The sequence below is a fragment of the Sceloporus occidentalis genome, unplaced genomic scaffold (genome assembly GCF_023333645.1).
Source record: "Sceloporus occidentalis isolate IW3139 unplaced genomic scaffold, rSceOcc1.0.p SCAF_157, whole genome shotgun sequence".
In the NCBI taxonomy this organism is placed as follows: Eukaryota; Metazoa; Chordata; class Lepidosauria; order Squamata; family Phrynosomatidae; genus Sceloporus; species Sceloporus occidentalis.
Window position 1 is genome coordinate 2,081,712 of NW_028317137.1, and position 22,163 is coordinate 2,103,874.

The 22,163-nt window shown below is 50.9% G+C and overlaps 1 protein-coding gene across 1 annotated transcript; it reads right to left on the minus strand.

Moving 5' to 3' along the window:
* Positions 1-663: 663 nt before the first annotated feature.
* On the minus strand, positions 664-20,245 carry LOC149280421 (choline transporter-like protein 4). The gene is made up of 22 exons (XM_089500661.1): positions 20,227-20,245; positions 13,127-13,175; positions 12,972-13,045; positions 10,418-10,496; positions 10,239-10,338; positions 9,692-9,808; positions 6,833-6,999; positions 6,061-6,138; positions 5,602-5,685; positions 5,321-5,433; positions 4,345-4,467; positions 4,035-4,134; positions 3,851-3,943; positions 3,614-3,716; positions 3,051-3,307; positions 2,860-2,954; positions 2,613-2,716; positions 2,132-2,205; positions 1,458-1,528; positions 1,193-1,287; positions 1,006-1,090; positions 664-794 (listed from the first exon to the last, which is right to left on the minus strand). Exons 1-22 carry the CDS (start codon positions 20,243-20,245, stop codon positions 664-666), a joined length of 2,211 nt encoding a protein of 736 aa, XP_089356787.1.
* Between the last annotated feature and the right edge of the window lie 1,918 nt (positions 20,246-22,163).

Sequence of the window (22,163 nt, forward strand, 5' to 3'; positions counted from 1 at the left end):
GTATACAGTGATTTGTATACGGGGTTAATGGGTTTAAAAACAGACTATTATTTATTATCATTAAATCAGCGTTCCGTAAGAAATTCACATTTTATGTACACAGTAAAGTGCGCTTCAATCAAGCTCCGCCCCCTTCCGATTTCTCGTCTTTGGCCAAGTTCTCTGATTATTTGCGAGGTTAAAAATCCCCCCCCCCCCCACGGCGAAGGGGGGGATCATTTCTACACCCGGGAGAAGAATGACGTCATGTCCCGTAACGTGATGTCACTTCGTACAACAGAAACAAATTACAGGCAAAAAAAAAGTGCAAAAATTAAGGCAAAGGGAGAAGAAAAGGCAGATGAGGTCAGAGAGAAATGAATTCTAAGAGGCGGTGAGGTCACAGACTTCTGTCAGCGTTCCCGATTCCTCTCGCTCAGTCACGCTACGATATGAAATGATTGACGCGCGAAGCACGTCTTCTGCCGTATATATATATATATATTTATATATATTTATATATACCGTATAGATTAATTATATATATATAGAGAGAGAGAGGCGGGGGATGATCCGGACGTTAGTAAAAATCAGCAGCGAAATGACGTCTGATCGCACAGGAAGTCATGTCAGCACAGACTTGGCATGACGGTGACAAACAGGAAATGAGGTCATAGGACGACGCTATTTCTTCTTCCTCTTCTTCTTCTCTTCGGACTGGGGCGGTCGGTTCTTCTTGTTCAGGATGGACATCAGCGACTTGGGCATATAGTACGGCTTCTCCGCGGACCCGTCGTTCCGCTCCAAGTCCTCCACTGCGCAGGCAAACAAGAGAGTCAGCGCCGCGTACAGCCCCGAGTCTCACAGCAAGTCCCAAGGAGGGCCCACGTATCAGGAATACTATAATACCACCGCATTCTATATGGATAATTAGCAACGCTCGAGCGTCTCTCTCCTAGTCTAGTGAGACCCCCGTGCGCAGGGACCATGTGATATTGTGGTCTGGCTCTATGACATAATACTCACAAAAGCAGAGGAACAGCGTGTCCACGCACATGTTATACACGCTGAAGAAGCCCTGTGCGATCATGTATGACCCAAAAACCACCGTCTGGTGGGGAAAATTGAAGAAAAAGAGAATGTTATCACACAACATTTTATATAAACTCGTTTTTTCACCCCGATGAGCGAGAGGTCCGGCGGCGTCACTCACCAGAATGGGGATCCAGTAATAATTCAGACTCGGGGACTTGAAGGCATCGTTGGGAATCGGGAGGCGACCAGAAAAGAAGAAAAACGCCAGGACTCCTGAAAACAGCGAGGAAAGGGTGAGGAGCTACAGGAGGAGAAGAGACGATGGGGAGGAAAAAGTGGGAAAAGGGTAAACGGAGCTTTGTGAATGAGAATAAAGATATGAGAGAGACGGTGGGGGGGGGGGCAGAGAAGAAAAAGGTAGATACACGGCGCGGTCCTCTCACCTACTCCTCCAACCACGATCAGCTTCCCAAAGAATATGAGCAAATCGGTGACTTTATCCAGGACCACCACCCTGCAGAGACACCCAGAAGGTGAGGACACGGGGGCAACACCGCCTCAAACTACCCCGCCGAGGAACCAAACACGGCAAAGAACGGAGTGACACGTTACAGAATGACTGCATGCGCTTGCGTGGGCCGTGAGGACACCGAGATGCATTACATCTGAAGAAGAGACCTCAGAGGCCCTGAAAGCTTCTATAATCTTTTTCTATGTTGCCCCAATGAGAGGAGGCAACTTCAATGACAGACCTTAATTTCTCTTGGGCCGATACGGCTGTTACTATTTTTCTAAAACTTTACTCAGTCCTCGGTCTCGTCTTTTATGCCTATGCCATGTATGTTTAAATTCCCTCACTGTATTAACCTCTACCACTTCCGCTGGGAGGCTGTTCCACTTATCTACCACTCTCTCAGTAGCAGTAGTCCCTGGGAACTTCTTGGCTCCGGCTACCCGGCGCCTTCCTTTGCGAGATGCGGCCAGGACTGCCCACCGACGTCGGCGGGAAACACCCCCATTTAAAGGGAGAGTTCCCAGGTATGCTCATTAGGTAAATACAGTTACCATGGTTACACGTATGTTCAGAATGATTCACAAAAACCACGTGGATGTTCACCTCACAATGTTCCTCATCAGGAGCTTGAAGGCGTTTTTAGCAGAAACACAAAAATTCTTCCCATAGACTGCAATCTGTAGGAGAGGAAGAAATGGTTGGAACACGCGTGTGAACATACATACATACATACATACACACGCACACGTCATTATTACACAGCGGCTGTATTATTTCATACATATATATGTATATGAGTTTAGGAGGGCGACAGACACAAAGCGGGGGCGGAGGCGACAGACACAAAGCGGGGGCGGAGGCGACAGACACAAAGCGGGGGCGGAGGCGACAGACACAAAGCGGGGGCGGAGGCGACAGACACAAAGCGGGGGCGGAGGCGACAGACACAAAGCGGGGGCGGAGGCGACAGACACAAAGCGGGGGCGGAGGCGACAGACACAAAGCGGGGGCGGAGGCGACAGACACAAAGCGGGGGCGGAGGCGACAGACGCGGGGCGGGGGCCACGAGGGGCCGCAGTACTACCATAATATATGCGTTTCGATTTAGGAACTTGATGAACTTCTCCAGACACCAGAAGCAGCATTTCAGACAGCAGAGGAGGAAGCGGGTGCACGGATTCTGGGCCCCTACAGAGGAGAGGCAGCCGTATTTATACATATTTCTCTGGACGTTTATTAACGCGGAGAGACTTATTCCTTCAGCTCCATGACTGCCTATCCGTACCTCGCCACGGCCAGCGCGGAATACCGACCGGGGCCAAACGCCTTACCCTTCAGCTTGTGGTCCAGATACTCCAGGATGATTCTGATCAGCTGGACGATGGTGAGGATGAGGGCTCCGAACGCAAGCGACCCGGTGTGATACCTGGAGAGAGGGTCGGAGGTCGTTAGAGGAGGGTACCCCTTACCCCGGGGCAGCGGGTAACTATCGGGGGGCTGCATGACGTTCCTCGGGCCTCACCTCAATGTTCTCATGAAGGCCGCCGAGACGGGGAAGAACGGGATGTCTTTGGGTTTGTGGAAGGCCCAGTAGTAGGAGGCGAAGGCGCCGGCCAGGACGCACTGCCCGAGCGCGATGACGAAGTTCATGCACCACAGGAAGCCGATGACGTTGTAGATCTGGAGGTTGAAGAGGTTGGTCTGGTAGAGACCCTCGTTGTTGTACTTATAGAAGATGCAGCGAGCCCACGGGCAGGACGTGCTCGAGGCGTTGAAGCTCTGATGGAGAGAACGAGATCGTCAATTGAGGTCCGTGCCCCCCCCCCAAAAAACTCGGGACTGGTCTGTGTGAATCAGGGCAGTTGCGAGGTACGGTGGCTGATACATGCCATAAAACATTCAGAAATATCTTTGCCCCAAAATTACATGAATAAAGCCCGATTGGCCGCCTGCAGGCGTCGCTTCGGACGTGGCGGTTAAAATGCTCGGCGTGTGGCTTTTCTATGATGTCATACTCGCTTTGATGCTAGTTTTTCCTCCCCGGGTTTATCTATGTTCCGGCGGCCCCACCTCGCGTGCCCTCACCGTTGGCTCGCAGGTCTCGTTGCCGGTGATGCCTTCACATCCCGGGAGGCTGGTGTTCGGCGTGGAGACTCGGTATAGCGGGGCACCCGACGTCGCCAGGTATCTGGTCGTGGAGGGGTTAAGGGATTGTACATAAAACAGAATAAAATCTGATAGGGATTACCCCCCCATCCATAAACCCCGACCTTATTCCTCCCCGCGGAAAAAGAGTAACCCCAAAAAGCGATGGAAGGATACAGGGCGGTCATCCCCCAGTACGCTATGCAGACGAGGAGCAGCACGAACGTCACAATGGGATAGAACAGAGAGGACATGATATGGCCGATGGCTCTGCGGAGAGGGGGCAAAAAGAAGGGCAAACACGTGAGTACAAACTGCCCCTCCCCCGCCGGCACCGTCCTTTCCTCCCCTCCTCACTCACTTGCTGGCTTCTTTAATGAGAGCGATCGCGATGAGGATGCGTTTCCGGAGGAAGAGTAGGAGTAACAGGAGGACGACTTCCACCACCGCGAGTATTATTACTGCCGGAAAAACGGGGGGGAGGGCAACGTTAGTGAATAATAACGGGAAGGGGCAATAACTCCGCAGCCGACGCGACGCAGGGCAAGAGGGTAACAAAAGGCATCGATTATGGATAACTGGATTGGGTTAGCAGAGGGCACTGGGGGGGGCTACGCTTAGTGAGTATTAGGGGGGCACTGGGTATTAGCGGGGGGGGCAGTGTTACTCACAGATAGCCAGCCACGTCTCCTTCACTCTGAAGTAAACTCCGAAGTTAAAAGTGAAGCCCACGTCGGCCACCGACTGGCCGCTCTTGCTCAGGGTGCTGTACTCCATGTAACAGTGATAGATTCCTACGAGACAAATACCCCCGGGGTACGGCAATCAGAGACAACCACGGAGGAGGGGGCAGGAGCGAGAGAGGAGAGAGCGTCCGCGCTTTACAGCGAGAGAGGACAGAGCGTCCGCGCTTTAGAGTGAGAGAGGAGAGAGTGTCCGCGCTTTAGAGCGAGAGAGGACAGAGCGTCCGCGCTTTAGAGTGAGAGAGGAGAGAGTGTCCGCGCTTTAGAGCGAGAGAGGACAGAGCGTCCGCGCTTTAGAGCGAGAGAGGACAGAGCGTCCGCGCTTTAGAGCGAGAGAGGACAGAGCGCCCGCGCTTTAGAGCGAGAGAGGACAGAGCGCCCGCGCTTTAGAGCGAGAGAGGACAGAGCGTCCGCGCTTTAGAGTGAGAGAGGAGAGAGTGTCCGCGCTTTAGAGTGAGAGAGGAGAGAGTGTCCGCGCTTTAGAGTGAGAGAGGAGAGAGTGTCCGCGCTTTAGAGTGAGAGAGGAGAGAGTGTCCGCGCTTTAGAGTGAGAGAGGACAGAGCGTCCGCGCTTTAGAGCGAGAGAGGACAGAGCGTCCGCGCTTTAGAGCGAGAGAGGACAGAGCGTCCGCGCTTTAGAGTGAGAGAGGAGAGAGTGTCCGCGCTTTAGAGTGAGAGAGGACAGAGCGTCCGCGCTTTAGAGCGAAGAGTTAGCCAGGAGTAGAGTGAAGTTTAGAGTGCAGACAGAAACTGGGTAGAGAGAAGAAGGGGTGAGGGGGTCTCCAATAATTATATGAAGGTAGGTGGGAGAGAGTGCGCTCGGCGAGGAGACCGGCCATGGAGAAGGATGAATACACGGAGGAAGAGAGTCCGTGGGGGCCGGGGGCGATGATTGGGGCCCCTACCGTATCCGATGACCCCGAGGACTCCGACGATGAGAACCCAGACGAGGATCCCGGCCGTGAACCGGAGCAGGAGGAGGAACAGGAGGCTGACCACCATGGCAATCGCCAGAGCTCTGGGGAGAAAGGGAGAGTCAGGCCCACCCGGGGGTATTACTGGGGAACCGCCCCCCCCCCCACGGGGGTGCAGCATGGAGACGGGGGCAATGAGCTGTCACTACAAGGGTTACTACCCGGGGTGACCGGTGCAGAGGGCCGGGTGTGTTGTCACCTATGAGACTCACATGAGGATCCAGGACCAGGATTTGGCAAAATCTTCAAAGATCTTTTTCCCCAAATTCTGAAGATTGAAGGATTCCAGAACCTGCCTGAAACAGAGCGAGAGGGGGGAGAGCAACGGGGAGAGAGAGAGGGGTGAGAAGAGAGCGCGGGAGACAAAAACAGAGGGCAGAAAGGCGCAGGCACGGGGGGCAGAGAGGCGCAGGCGGGGGGGGGGGACAGAAAGGCGCAGGCACGGGGGGCAGAGAGGCGCAGGCACGGGGGGGGACAGAAAGGCGCATGCACGGGGGGCAGAGAGGCGCATGCACGGGGGGGGACAGAAAGGCGCATGCACGGGGGGCAGAGAGGCGCATGCACGGGGGGGACAGAAAGGTGCATGCACGGGGGGCAGAGAGGCGCAGGCACGGGGGGCAGAGAGGCGCAGGCACGGGGGGGGGGGGACAGAAAAGCGCAGCGTCTCTCACTTGGTTCCGTTGCCGATCCCGGCTTCTATCTGCTCCGAGGTGAGGGAACCGAACTTGAAATCGCTGGGCAGCGGTTCGCTGATATTCGGGAAACACCTGTTAAAAACTAAGAGGAGATTCCATATATACCAGCTCCAGAGCGACACGCACACGCCAACCACCACCAACATACAGAGTGACACGCACACGCCAACCACCCCCAACATACAGAGCGACACGCACACGCCAACCACCCCCAACATGCAGAGCGACACGCACACGCCAACCACCCCCAACATGCAGAGCGACACGCACACGCCAACCACCCCCAACATACAGAGTGACACGCACACGCCAACCACCCCCAACATACAGAGCGACACGCACACGCCAACCACCCCAACATACAGAGCGACACACACACGCCAACCACCCCCAACATACAGAGCGACACGCACACGCCAACCACCCCCAACATGCAGAGCGACACGCACACGCCAACCACCCCCAACATGCAGAGCGACACGCACACGCCAACCACCCCCAACATACAGAGCGACACGCACACGCCAACCACCCCAACATACAGAGTGACACGCACACGCCAACCACCCCCAACATACAGAGCGACACGCACACGCCAACCACCCCAACATACAGAGTGACACGCACACGCCAACCACCCCCAACATACAGAGTGACACGCACACTCAATGACGATTCTCCAGCGAGGCCGGTTTCATTAACCCCCTAACACCTGGAGGCCGGTTTATGGGAATTAACCCCGTAACACCTGCAGTCAGACTCCACGTCGGTAGTCTCTGGAGCCGTGGGAACCGACATCCGCGATGCCCCAAGGCTGTGCCAGCACACGGATTCAAACCGGACATAAAGATCGGCTCGGGTTACCAGGGCTATTGTTTGCCGCTGTAATCGGTTTAACCCTTTAATGGTCTGGCTCTGGGAATAAACCAGAAAAGTAGAGAATCTAGAATGGAATGCGGCTAAACCTCATCTACCGACAGAAGCCATGACTTTACCCGAGGCGTACGCCACCCCACGGTGTTAACCTCTACCACTTCTTCTGGGAGGCTGCTCCTCTTAACCACTCTCAGTAATGTAAATAAATGTTACGATCCACACCCACACACCCACACACACACACATCATGGTTGGTAACAGCAGGTGAGATGCCAGCAGACCGGTCGCGCGCGGACAGGGCCATCCGGGCCTCAGGATATCCTGAATTCTTATTCATTAGTAAATGGGGCCATTAATAAGAAACTCACGGGATTTCCAGTATTGATTACTAAAAATCGGGACACTCGGCAGCTATACATGACAGATAATGTTTAGAAGGGAAAGCTGAGTGTAGGAGGTTGTTCTGAGAGGTGCTCGGCGGCGCTATATACTCGCGCATGCTCTTCTCTCTGTCTCATGCATTAACCCCGCGAGGATTCTTATCTTATCTGCTCTATATTGATTCCGTCTGTTTGTCGATTTGTTTAGAACACAAATGGTTTCTTGAATATCTATCATGTTGTGTTATTCCGTTATCATATCGCACTTCACACGCGTGACCTAAGATACGCTACAGACAGCGGGCCCTGGGACAGTAAAAGGGGCTCCGCCACTTTAAGACCAGCGGCCGCCCAATAAGTAGAACGGCGGCCATGTATTGTGATATACGATTTATTAACAATATTCTCATATTTAGGGGTTTGAGGTCTGTGGCAAAAAGTGGCAACCACAACATCCTATCACTAGCCCCAGATAGAGGTTTCCAGAACCAATCAAAAGACCCAGAACCCGCCCACTTCCTGACACAAAGCGGGTCACCGCGGCACGAGGTCTGGGAGGGCAGGGGTTCCGTGCTACCCCATCCCAAGATGGAATTAAAGGTCACCAATGAGCTATGGTACCAAGGGGCGTAGGCTGTGCATCTACAAATGGGAGGAGCTAACAATAACCCAGCCCACTCTGCCCCCATAAAACCCAAGTCTATAAGCGAAGGAGTGTTTAACAACAAGGGAACTCGGGGGGGGGGGGGGGTTCTAGATCACCGGCGCCTTCAACGGGAACTCAACAGGAAGCGACTCGGAACGCGGAACCCGATGAACTCCTGAGAACCCAACCGTTTAACTCTTTAGTGCTTCTTCGCTCTTAGTTACTGTAGAGAGTAGAGGGAAGGGGGGTTCGCCTCTCCAACCCCCTCGGCTACCACAGACAGAACAGTTCTAGATCTCCACTGTCACGGAGCTGGCTAGTCCGACCGACTGCCTCCGCTGTCTTGTGCTCCCTTAGCCTGGGACAACACACTTTCCCCGGTTCCCCAGTCACTCGCCGAGACTCAGTGTAGGGTAAAACCAAACGAAGACTGATTTATATAACATTAAACATCAAAGAATGGTGGTCACTCCCTGGTGGCAGATCCTGGCTGTCTGCCGGAGATAATCCCCTCAGCCAGTGATGAGATGATACTGCTGGGGGTAGCCACAGAAGTCTCTACAAACCCAGGGCCCATAGTCAATAGGGAGGAGGCTGGCAGTCAGGCTTCTCCAGTGGCCCCAGTGATGGAGGCTTCCGTCACATCCACGTTCCGTGTCTGACGCTCACTCCAATCCAAACAGATTGGGAGAATTTCTCTAGAGTAGTCAGATATCCTTGTGACCGCAGTCCGGCAAACAGTCCCCTGCCTGCGTGTTTCGGGTGCAATCACCGGCGCGTTCCCTGCCCCTCCCCCGTTTAATAGGCATGTCTGGGCAGCGCCGAGCACCGGAGGGCGAGAGGGGAAGAGGAAATGAAGGCAAAAATAAACCATTTGGGCGAGGGATTAGCCGGGTTATCGGGTTTCTGTATAGATTATAAAATGAAAGCGTCGGGTCTATTCACTAAAGGAAGAGTTCTGTTTCAGCTCCTTCGCTGTACTTTACGAAGGGCCATCCCCAGAGATCGTGGCTGGCCCTGTACAACGTATAGTTAAATCAGGGAGATTTGCGCTCTCCCCTCCCACTGGAGAAACCGGCCTCCTCCGGCCTCTATAACGGATGGTGGAGCGAGGCGGATGAATGAACCGTTCTCCAGCAAGCTCTCCCTTTAGACTGTGAAAAAAACTCAGTTCATCTGATTGGCTGCGTGAACAGCGGTGCACACACCCAACATGCGCGCTCATCCTCACACGCGCGCTCATCCTCACACGCGCGCTCATCCTCACACGCTGACATCACAATACTCACAGGGCTTGGAGGGGAGAACAAACGGGGGACACAACTCCTTCTCAATAATCGAAATGACGGTCTGTCAGAAGAAAAAGAAAAAAAATGAAACAATTACACTACAATGTATCTTAACACAGAAATAAAGATTCAGGAGCCGTATGCCTATCCCATGTGTGATCAAATTCTCTCACTGTATTAACCTCTACCACTTCTGCTAGGAGGCTGTTCCACTTATCTAGCACCCTTACATTACATGTAAACCTCTGACCGTCTAGTTTTAGATGACGGCCTCTTGTTTCACGCATATTACTGGGGTATACAGGCAGGCTGTGTGACATAGAAGACGTCTCTGTTGGGGGGGTCACGTACGGTGGAGATTGATGGGAGTGACAGCGCGTCTCTCTCTCCTGGTCGGGGGTCCCCGCTGGCCTCACCTCTCTGGTGTCTGACAGATTAATCTGCGGCTGGCAATATTCCTGCGCAAACGCCCGGCCGGGGGCTTCACCGGGTTTAGGAAACTTCAAACTCGAAGGACATTCCGCGACGCAGACCTGGAGGATCCACAGAAAAAGCAGTCACATACAGAGACGGACAGTAATACCCCCCCCCCCCCCCGGGCACTGTATAGAGTAATATAACCCCCCCCCCCCGACGCTTTATACAGTAATATAACCCCCAAGCGCTCTACACAGTAACAAACCCCAGCGCTGTATACAGTTTGTCTGTCGGTCGGTGACTTTCCAGCTAACACACCACACTGAGCTGATGCTTTATGGCGATGCTAATGAAGTCCATTCCTCCATAGACTTTCATTAGTCAGAGAGTCCGATTGGGTGAATGAGACTGAGCTGTTCTATTGTTCCCCACAGACTGTATGATAAGGAGTCGGGGGTTTGGTTAGTAGATCGGGGCAATATTTCTGGAAAGGTATTTCTCATTGGATACGCGGGGTAAATAAGTGGTGATTTGGGGGGGGGTTACCTGGGTGGTGGGACACTGGAATCCATTCATCGCAGACGCCAGGACATTGGTACTCGTGAAACACTTGAGAATATTGTAATAGAGAACGAAGGGCTTCTCGCTGAAACAAGGAGAGCGCGTTAGGGAGAAGGAGACGGGGGGGAGAGGGAGATAGAAAGAGGTGGAGGGCGATCACTTACACGTTCTCCCCGATTCCGCAGTACATCCCGGTGGAGTTTCTGGGGTAGATAACCTGCCGCGGATCTCCGTGTAACCAAGCTGGGGAGAGACAAACAACGTTCCGGTAAACTATCCCGTACGCAGCGCCCGTGGCAAAAGGTGGCAGCACGGTTGGCACATCCCACGAACCACCGGCCCCCATATAAACCGACCCGCGGAGGAGTGCAGAAGTCACACAGTCCTGGTGATAATCCAGCCCCCCCCCCCCCCCGAGTACCCCCAGCTCGGGTAACATGGAGCCCCCCCGCCCCGGAGCTGCCTCTAGGCTTGGGGCAAACTGATTGCATGCGCTTGTTGCCCCTGGCGGTCAAAGCTGGGCGGCTGGCACGCTGTCTGAAGACTCCTGTGCCGCGTATAATCACACAGTGAAATATTTGCTCTGCTTTTGTGACAATGCGTGACACGTAAACACGGGTTACACGGCTTCCGCGTGTGCCGATACATCGCCTGTCATAGGCAGGGACAGAGGGTTCCGGTTTGCCCCGATGCCCCGAGCGAGAGATTTGCATGGTGTATTACGGAGGGTTAGGTTACCCTCGGCTGGGGCGACGCTCACTCTGCAGCGAGATCGCCCGTCACTCTCTAACCGCCTTATCTGCCGTGATAACAGAAGGGCCGGGAAAGTCCTTCGGCCACAAACCCTCAGCAGGTCTGCGAGATATCCTTCACAATAAGATAGCAGAAAGAGACTACTGTGACGCGCACACGGATCCGGAGATCACAGGGACTGCTGTATACAATAATACAACCCCCAGCGCTGTATACAGTAATACAACCCTCAGCACTGTATACAGTAATATAACCCCCAGCGCTGTATACAGTAATACAACCCCCAGCGCTGTATACAGTAATACAACCCCCAGCACTGTATACAGTAATACAACCCCCAGCGCTGTATACAGTAATACAACCCCCAGCGCTGTATACAGTAATACAACCCCCAGCGCTGTATACAGTAATACAACCCCCAGCGCTGTATACAGTAATACAACCCCCAGCGCTGTATACAGTAATACAACCCCCAGCGCTGTATACAGTAATACAACCCCCAGCGCTGTATACAGTAATATAACCCCCAGCGCTGTATACAGTAATATAACCCCCAGCGCTGTATACAATAATACAACCCCCAGCGCTGTATACAGTAATACAACCCCCGGCGCTGTATACAGTAATATAACCCCCGGCGCTGTATACAGTAATACAACCCCCCAGCGCTGTATACAGTAATACAACCCCCCAGCGCTGTATACAGTAATAACCCCCCAGCGCTGTATACAGTAATATAACCCCCCGGCGCTGTATACAGTAATATAACCCCCAGCGCTGTATACAGTAATATAACCCCCAGCGCTGTATACAGCAATATAACCCCCAGCGCTGTATACAGTAATATAACCCCCAGCGCTGTATACAGTAATATAACCCCCAGCGCTGTATACAGTAATATAACCCCCCAGAACTGTATACAGTAATATAACCCCCCAGCGCTGTATACAGTAATATAACAACCAGCGCTGTATACAGTAATATAACCCCCCCAGCGCTGTATACAGTAATATAACCCCCAGCGCTGTATACAGTAATATAACCCCCAGCGCTGTATACAGTAATATAACCCCCAGCGCTGTATACAGTAATATAACCCCCAGCGCTGTATACAGTAATATAACCCCCAGCGCTGTATACAGTAATATAACCCCCAGCGCTGTATACAGTAATATAACCCCCAGCGCTGTATACAGAAATATACCCCCAGCACTGTATACAGTAATATAACCCCCAGCGCTGTATACAGTAATATAACCCCCAGCGCTGTATACAGTAATAACCCCCAGCGCTGTATACAGTAATAACCCCCAGCGCTGTATACAGTAATATAACCCCCAGCGCTGTATACAGTAATATAACCCCCAGCGCTGTATACAGTAATATAACCCCCAGCGCTGTATACAGTAATATAACCCCCAGCGCTGTATACAGAAATATACCCCCAGCGCTGTATACAGAAATATACCCCCAGCGCTGTATACAGTAATATAACCCCCAGCGCTGTATACAGTAATATAACCCCCAGCGCTGTATACAGTAATATAACCCCCAGCGCTGTATACAGAAATATACCCCCAGCGCTGTATACAGTAATATACCCCCAGCGCTGTATACAGTAATATAACCCCCAGCGCTGTACACAGTAATATAACCCCCAGCGCTGTATACAGAATTATACCCCCAGCGCTGTATACAGTAATATAACCCCCAGCGCTGTATACAGTAATATAACCCCCAGCGCTGTATACAGTAATATAACCCCCAGCGCTGTATACAGTAATATAACCCCCAGCGCTGTATACAGTAATATAACCCCCAGCGCTGTATACAGTAATATAACCCCCCAGCGCTGCATACAGTAATATAACCCCCAGCGCTGTATACAGTAATATAACCCCCAGCGCTGTATACAGTAATATAACCCCCGGAACTCTGTAATTCACCGTTTCTGACATTTCTTACCCAATATTCCAACGGCGATGTACCCCAGTATAAAAACCATGAAGAGGGCGCAGCAGATGATATCGGTGCAGCTCCTGGAGGGCGAGATCTCGGGTTACAGGAGCCGAAACAAGACAGAAACGTAAAAAACGAGACGAGAAAGGGGGGTCACTCACCGGGACTTGATCGGCCCCTTGAAAGTCGGGTCATATTTAGCAGGTTCCCCTAGAAAAGGAAGAAACGAGTGAGAGACGCGGAATATGACGGGGCGAGGGCAGGGGACGGGAATACAGAATTTGGGGGTGTGACAGGGCCAGGCTAGCTGGCTCATGCGTCATATGAAGTGTAGCCGGGTCACGGAGCACTTTTGTGTCCGGTTCTGTATCCCGTGACCCGGTAATATATTATATTGTGTATTATTGTGTAACCGGCCCAGAGACTGATGTGGCTTCAGCTCCAGCCTTCAAAGAGACGATCCTATAATCTGGCTGGGGCTCTTAATCAGCCAACACAGCCCTGTCTGCCCAGACGGCACCCGCACTACAGGGGGGATAACACAGGTGGGGGAACCCATTGTATTCTGTAATCCCCTCACCTGATACATCCCCTGTATACTGATGGGATTTGTGATGGGATGTGGCTGATGGGATTGGGGGTTGGGTTCGGTAGTCATTGCATTGAGATTGTATAAAGTTCTGTGTGTTTGTAATAAAGAGAGTTCTTCTTGGTTTACTACGAATGGTGGTCTGGATGATCCGTGGATAGCTGAGTGCGATCCGTATGAGGGACTGACTGGTGATTCCTCAGCCCTCAAACAGGGGTACCCAGCCTTGGGTACGGTGACCCTGTAACAGGGGGTCCTGGTGCCGGCAGTCTATACAGCTTGGAACACCTCCCCGCGCATGCATGAAATCAACTCATTTCTCCTGCTGATGACTCGAGCCTTAATCAGCCGTTGGTCTCGCCTTAGATTCAGGAGCCGTATGTCTATCCCATGCATGTTTAATACCCTCACTGTATTACCCCCCGCACCCCCCTCCATTCCTCTCCTGTCCCCTGTATTCACTATGACGATCCGGTGCTTCCCCTCCCCCGCCCTCTTTAATGAGGTTATCTGGGCTTTTATGGGGATAATTACCGCGTATATCGGCCTCGTATCAGGAAATTACTCGCAGATACGCGATACACGTAACCTTGGACGCTGATAATAACCCTGATCCACACCCAGCGAGAAGACCGTGTTTATAAACAGCATGTCCCAAGTGTCCCGGTTCAGCAAGGACAGTCTCTATTAATTCCCCCGATGCCCCTCTTTTCTAGGAGGTCAGAATGTTTGCTGGGTATGAGGGGATCGCAGGGTTCTACAGCCCTAAAAGCCCCGATAATGTGTATAGAAACAGCCGGAAACGGCTTTATAAATTAAACGGGGTAAATAAAACCCATTATTCTTGATGATATTTACAGCAAAACCCCTCAGCGCCCTTTCCTCTGCCCCTTTTATACTCAACCCCCAAAGCAACCACTGTATCTGCTATTAACGGTCAAATCTCACAATGCTCAGCCAGCCAGGAGGCTGCCTGAGAGTCATGGGAGTCGCGGTCACAGCGAGTGGGTGCACGACACCCGATCCCGTCCCAACCCCACCTGCCCTGCGGTCCCAGGACTCGGGGCAACAATAGTTCTATTGACACGTCGGGCATTTCTTCATGCGCGCACGGCTCGCGGTATCAGTGTATACACAGGGAGGGGCCGCGCGTCCATTATATTCCAGAACAAACGCAGGAGAACCCTATACCCGGAACATCTACACTCCGGGGCCCGCCATACCGCTCTAACTCCCATCATCCTTATCCCATTCCATTGCTATTTTTCATGAAAGCCTCCACTCTCATCACCCTCATCCATATAGGCGACCCCCGAAAAATGTATGCAGGAGAAGGGGCCGCTACAAGACGCCGTTCCCTAGGAGGCTCGAGACTTAATGTACACTGTGTGGCAATTACTTCACCAAATGCCCCCCTGGCAGCAGTGGCCATACCAACGACCCCCCCCCCCCCTTTCGTACATTAATTGTAACTGCCCCGGCAGTGGTAATTGCTCCCTCTTTAGCCCCCACCTGCTCGCTCTCATTTACGTCACAAGGAAGTTTTGGCTCAAAACACAAAAGCCTCGCATTACCTGCGAAGAAAGAGGTATTTATAGCAGCGCCAGTAAAGGGTTAATGATTATACTCGGCGGTGATGTCTACGATCACAGCCCCAAACCGGATCAAGGGCAATAGAGATCTGTATTATGCACCGAGCTGGTGAGCAAACCGAGCGACCCAGGAGCTAGCACTCTATTTCATATAATATAAAGCACATCGCGGTAACCCCCCCCCCCCCGCCAAAAGGGAGGAGAAAGAAAAGAGTCCGTGTGAAAGAAACACCAAACGACTACCGAACAAACACTGCCCTATTTACTTCAACGAGCGAGGGGGGTTTATTAAAGGAGAGGTGGAGAGGTGAAGAGAGAGAGAGAGAGAGGGAAAGGAAAAGGAGGAAGGGATGGAGAGAGAAGAGAAAGGGGAAGAAAAGAGGGAGAGAGGGAGGATGAAGAGTGAGAGAGCAGGGAAAACAAAGAGAAGAGGGATAAAGAAAAAGAATAGGAGAGAGAAGGAGTGAGCAAGAGAGAAGCGACAGAGGGGGAAGAAAGAGACGCGCGCTATTATAAATTATTATTATTTATTATTACTCCGTGTAGTCGGCAGCTCGTGGGGCGCTCTGTATTCGCGGGATGGCACTATTATTATTATGAGTTATTATTATTAATGATTATTATTATTATTATTATTCGGGTTGCCGTGTGAAGCCGGCAGCTCGCGGGCCGCCGGGTGACAGCAGACCCCGAACCGACACGAACTTATTGCGTCACCATTCCTGGAAGCGAAGCAGTAATTAGAGGCAACAAAGAGCTCCATGGAGATGCTCCCCTGAGTGGGGCACTTCACAGCAGCCTCAGCCGTCCTCACCCAGCACACATACTATATATCACCCATCTCCTACACTCACAGCAGCCTCAGCCGTCCTCACCCAGCACACATACTATATATCACCCATCTCCTACACTCACAGCAGCCTCAGCCGTCCTCACCCAGCACACATACTATATATCACCCATCTCCTACACTCACAGCAGCCTCAGCCGTCCTCACCCAGCACACCTCATATACACATACTATATATTCACCATATCATACCCGGCAGGACATGTGTGACGGCCATACCTCTCAGCAGGTGACCCCGAGTCTCAGCCCCCAATCTCGGGGTGAAGGGGTAGATTCTCAGGGCCACACAGTCTGGAGCTACCCCCCCCCCCCCCCGCTGTGATCATATTCGACTCCCAGTTGGTGCTTTTGCTCCCAGTATGTTCTGGTTGACATCCCTGCTTGAATGCTGGTGACTCAATTAAGCATATCCTTAAATAATGATGGGTCCAGGATTCCACGCGTGGGAGATCTTACATGGTAACATATCTCCCAAGTATCCCTCTTTAATAGAGACAGTCCTTCTGTTGGCCCTATAGCCCACTGCCGCTCCCCCATGAACCTCTTTTTTTTTTTTTTTTTAAGGGGTCAGAATGCATACTGGGTACGAGGGCATCACAGGGTTATACAGCCCCCCTTTTACTGATCCTTCATGCTTTTGATCCAAAAGAAGCCAAAAAAACCCAATTAAGCTATTTTTCAGATTTTGCCACTTAGGAGGAAAATTATTTTATGGGGGCATCGGTTGTATCTGATGGATCCCCCTCTCTGGGCAGCGGATTCCGTACCTTTACTGCCCTCACTGTAAATTAAAGTTTAAGAAAACACCCGGCTGCCGTGGCCCCGAATCCTCTCTCCTCAAACATTGACAGAGTAGAGAAGCAGGAGGTTACAGAATTTAATGATTAAATACAGCGAGTAACGATTACTCGAAGCAGCAGATCCCAATTCTCGGCCATACCTGGGAGCTCTCTTGGTTTGACCCCCGAGTCTCAGGGTTTTCACCCCAATCTCAGAGTCTCGGGGTGAAGGGGCAGATTCTCAGGGTCACACAGATCATATACAGAACTCTTGATCATCCCTATAGCAAAAGAGGCCCTCACGGCCTGGCCTCCGCGTGTAAATCCTCCTAATCACCAGGGGGGGACGCCGGCGCGATCCCCAGATCCCGAGATCAGATTTAAGCCCTCTTTGTCATCTTTAAGACGCCATGGAAACAGGGCTAGAAGAAACGTAGCGGAGCAGTCGCCCTGGAAACCGACGTCCCGTTCCTGCTGGTTGACCCATCACAAAGCTTTAGTTGCCTGGGCTTCAAAATGGGGAATTGCCCCCCACCCCAAGCTAGAATCCGCTTGAGATCTGCTCTGTGCCCCCCCCCAACATTTTAGGTGGCCAAATTGTGAGAGGTGGGTGAGTCGGGGGGCCAGAGGTGGCCAGGGTCTGAGGCATGGCCACCTGCCCACCAGGGTCTGGTCCCTGACTGGGGCATTAAGGAAGCCTCAACGATGCGTGAGAGATGCACCCGAGAGCCATATGGGGGTATTTGGTGAAGTAACTGCCCTTTGTGGGGGAATTTTTTCAGGCACTGGCCCTGCTTGGACTGAAAGTCAGGTTTTTACCACCGATTGTTATCTAGATAATGAGGGGCCGAGTCTCCTTGGGGGATTCAGAGAGGAATGGGGGGCGGGGGACATCATGGCGGACGCAGCGCACAATTTTGCCGCCTTTACAAGGAAGTTGGGTCTCTTGAAAAATGTCTCTGGGCTCCATTAGATATTAAACCGGAGCAGCCTCTGTAGCACAGGACGACTCCATAAAAATAGATGACGCATTAACCCTGTGCTGACGTGCTGCCGAACTAACCCCTTATTCCTCCCCAGTGATCCCCAGAGCAGAGGAGCAACAGTGCTACAAAAATGTGGGCGCCTGGAGGGTTAAAGGCGCAGAAGAACGCAGCTCTGATTTGAATACGCTTTCCATACCCAGAGATGGAGGAAGTTGATGGGGAAAAAAACACCTCTATTTTGGGGGAAATAACATTGAATCGCTGGGTTTCTACCCCGGAAGTAGCTGCATTTAGTCGCTCCTGTCCCAGAGCTCGGCTTCTCGAGAATCCTCAATTCTGGATAGACGGGGGGCGACGTATCCCCCGAAATAACACTTTTTTAATCCCATCATTCACATTGAAAGTTTTTTTTTTACGTCACCATCAATTAAAATAACGCAAAAACACACTTTTGACTATTTCATCTAAAAAATAAATCTCCGAGAAATCTATTTAAAAAATATATATATATATATCAGGAAATGGGCTCAGAGCTCGAATAATAACAAGACTTTAACTCTTTCAGATATAAAACGGCGCTACCCCACGGTGTCTGCTGAATTTAAAATATAGATTTTCTTAAATCTATTGTATTTAAAAAAAAACAATATATAATAAAAAATACAATAAATATTATAAAAAACAATACAGTAACAGAAATAATATTGACGAAATATATATATTTCTATAAACATTATATATATATTATATATTATATATATTTTATTATATTATTTTTTTTTTATTATATATATATTTTTTTTAAATGTATTTATTATATATATATTTTTTTTATTTATTTTATATTTTATTTATTATATATTTTTTTTATTTATTTTATATTTTATTTATTTATTGTTAAATATAGTGCTGTTGAATTGATAAACATGCAGTATATGTTTCCTGAATTTTTTGCCTTAAAAGTTAAAACGTTACTAATCACTCAGAATTCTGACCCCAGTGTAATAAATACATTGCGAGGGATCACGCACCCCCACAGCGAATTACGGCAATAAAGACATTCTATAGAATAACGCCGCGCTGCCCTGTTACTGCGAGGAAAGACACAAAAAAAAAATATAAAATAAATAATGAAAATTACAAAAAAAAATTTTTCAGGATTACGGCTGAGAGCGAAGCCAAGAAACGCGTGTGAATTGCCACGTCTTCTATGGTGGGGGAATATTTAAAGCGGACACAACAATGGGGGCGACTGAAATTCCAGGATGACATTGTTCTTTGGGTCAGAGGCTGAGATGGAATGTAAGGAAGTTTTACTCTACCGAGAGGGTAGTAGATAAAGGGAGCAGCCTCCCAGCAGAAGCGGTAGAGGGTCATACAGTGAGGGTATTAAACATGCATGGGATAGACATACGGCTCCTGAATCTAAGACGAGACCAACGACTGATTAAGATCCGAGTCTTTACAGGAGGAGAAGTGGGCGACTAGACGGGGGGCCGAATGGGGCCGATCTGCAGGCAGGTTCTGTGTTTATTGAGACAATGAAAGGGGACACACAGGAAGCGGGTGGAGGATTAACTGGCTAAACTGGTTACACGGGGCATCATTTGGGGAGAAAACAATAAAAATAAGAAAAAGAGGAAACAACATTATCTAATAATAAACATATAAAACGCGTGGAGGGTAATAAAGATGGAGGGGACGGCCGCAGAGAGAAAGGAGGGGGGAATCAGACAGGTGTCACAGGTGCGAGTGAAAGGGCTGGAGAGGCATTTACTCACCGGGGGGTATAAAGGGACGGCAGGTAAACACGCTCGCTCACAGAATGGACGGGGGGGGACTGGTGGGATACAGTGGGGCACTGGGGCGTCATTGAATTTGCGTCATTGATACTGGTTTTAAACGGGGTGGCGCTGGTGTGAAATGGGATGAACAGACTCTCTGTATACAGCAACAGATTTTAGAAACAGGGCGACTGCTGTGAATGGGGTGTAACCCCATTACTGGGTTATACTGGGCAGTAAATGGGGTGACACGGGGGGGTAACAGGTGTCAGTGATGGGGGACACTGGTATTAAGTGGGGGGTAACAGGTGTCAGTGATGGGGGACACTGGTAATAAGTGTGGGGGGTAACAGGTGTCATTGATGGGGGACACTGGTATTAAGTGGGGGGTAACTGGTGTCATTAATGGGAGACACTGGTATTAAGTGGGGGGTAACAGGTGTCGGATATGGGGACACTGGTATTAAGTGGGGGGGTAACAGGTGTCATTGATGGGGACACTGGTATTAAGTGGGGGGTAACTGGTGTCAGATATGGGGACACTGGTATTAAGTGGGAGGGTAACAGGTGTCAGTGATGGGGGATACTGGTATATGACAGGTTGTAGGTGCATAAAGCAAACTGGTGTAAGTGGGGCAATAGGAGGACAGATAAAGGGCCCCTCCGTTCCCCGGCACTCACCATACTCATCGGCAGCCATGCTGCCCCAGCCGCTCGCTCTGCTGCCTCTCGCTAACTGAGTGTCCGGGCGGTTGGGACAAACTCATTCCACAGCTCAGCCCGAGGTGTCTGCGGGACCCTCCCACTGCTCCGCATAGCCACGCCTACTTTCACCTGTAATCCTGCTATCGACGCCCCACACAGAAGGTAACTTTCCCTTACCGCGCGCACACTCTGCAAAGATTTTACGGGCCACACCCACTCCCCGGCTGCCATAGCGACAAGAAACTCCCACCGCTGCCTCGGCAACAGACGGAGTAGACTCAGAGTCACCTGCCCACACCTGGATACGACTATTCCGCGACCGCGTAATGAAAGAGCGCCCCTGCTGGCCAGCCCCGGTAGCGCCTGAGCAATTTGCGGCAGAAATTAGGCTTGGACTTTCTGTTTAATTAATAATTATTATTAATTTTAAGGATTATCCTCTTTATTATTTTCGTTTTTTCTTAGTTGCATTAGAATAATCCAACTAAAATGGGGAGAGTGCTGGCCCCTCTGGACAGGTGGCTGAAGGGTATCCCATGCGCTTCAGATGAAGGCTGGGGGGCTTTACTCAATCTCACGCAGGGCTTTACCTATGTATTTTTTTTTATTTATATAGCACCATCAGCAGTTTGGTTTTCATGAACCGGGGCCACAAGTGCTTCATGCGCAGCCGTCATCCCACGGGAGACACGCGACCCGTTAAAGATGCCGTTCCACCGACCCATTAAGCATTAGAAACATCGTTCCCGTTATCGCCGGAAACCCAAACCTTTCCCACCAGCTAGTCTGTAATCCTGTGACATTTACCATTTTTGCTGGGAGTATTTAATAGTCACGTGACACAGAACCAGGCACGGATAGGCTCATTGGGCGATTAAAACGGCCCATTTACAGCAGCGGGTCCGACCGGCCCTCGAGGACACAGAGTAGATGTCCGCTGGGCTGGGGGGCCCGTAGGGCCACATACTTACTAATACCCCTGCTGCAGATCAGGTCCCACAGCCGCACAGTTTGAGTATAAAGATGTAACGTGCAGCCGCGCGTATCCCGTCGGCAGTTACATGCACGCCGTTTGAGAGCTGCTTAGAGCGCCAGGGCCATCTAGCCACCCCGGTGCGGCCTGGGACAGCGGGGATCTCAGCAGACGTCCATCGTACATATCCCAGGGAGCAGAGAAGAGGCAGTGTAAACACATCATTGGCTGTTGCCATAGATCTTTATGTGATAAAGCACCAGCGGAAGGAAGCAAATGCCATGATCCGCCAAGGCTGTACATGATTAATGGAGCCTTTAAAGAAAATGTGGATGAAATGATTACCGGACCTCAGAAACCGATTATACATGAAATTCCGTACGGATTCGGCGTGATCCCCGCTGACGGATAAGCATATCCCAAATATTTGCCTTTCGTGTAACAATATTTAATGTAGCAGCTGAAGCGAATCAGAGCTAACACCATGTCATAATATCCTGTGACAACGCGCGAGAGACGGCTGCCCGGGATGCGCAATAAATATAAACGTATGATGCATAATAATGACGCCTATAAAATAATGTATACTTGGTCGGTCCAGCAAACCCTAAATGTAAACACAGCCTATGGGCCGAGTGTGAGATGCTGCCAAATCCCAGTAAGGGATACACCGAAGATCTCTATACATCGAGACGTTGAGCCAAGGTCCTCCCCATAGTGACCGGACCCTCTCCCACTCTCCAACCTTTTAGGCTGGCAATTAATAATAATAAATAATAATAATAATAAATAATAAAAAGATTGAAGGACTTTATTTTCAGTTGTAGGACAGGGTGCTTTACAAGATGACGATCAGGAAGGGAGAAGGTAAAACAAACCGATGCTCCACAGGCTCAGGAAAAAGACGAAAAGCGACGGATTGGCTGTGTCTCCGACAAAG

Excerpts from the sequence above, each read along its gene's own strand:
- LOC149280421 (XM_089500661.1), bottom strand. Across the intron at positions 10,339-10,417 it reads TGCGGAATCGGGGAGAACGT|CGAGAAGCCCTTCGTTCTCT; the intron begins GTAAGTGATCGC and ends TCCTTGTTTCAG. Across the intron at positions 3,717-3,850 it reads TACTGGGGGATGACCGCCCT|ATACCTGGCGACGTCGGGTG; the intron begins GTATCCTTCCAT and ends CTCCACGACCAG.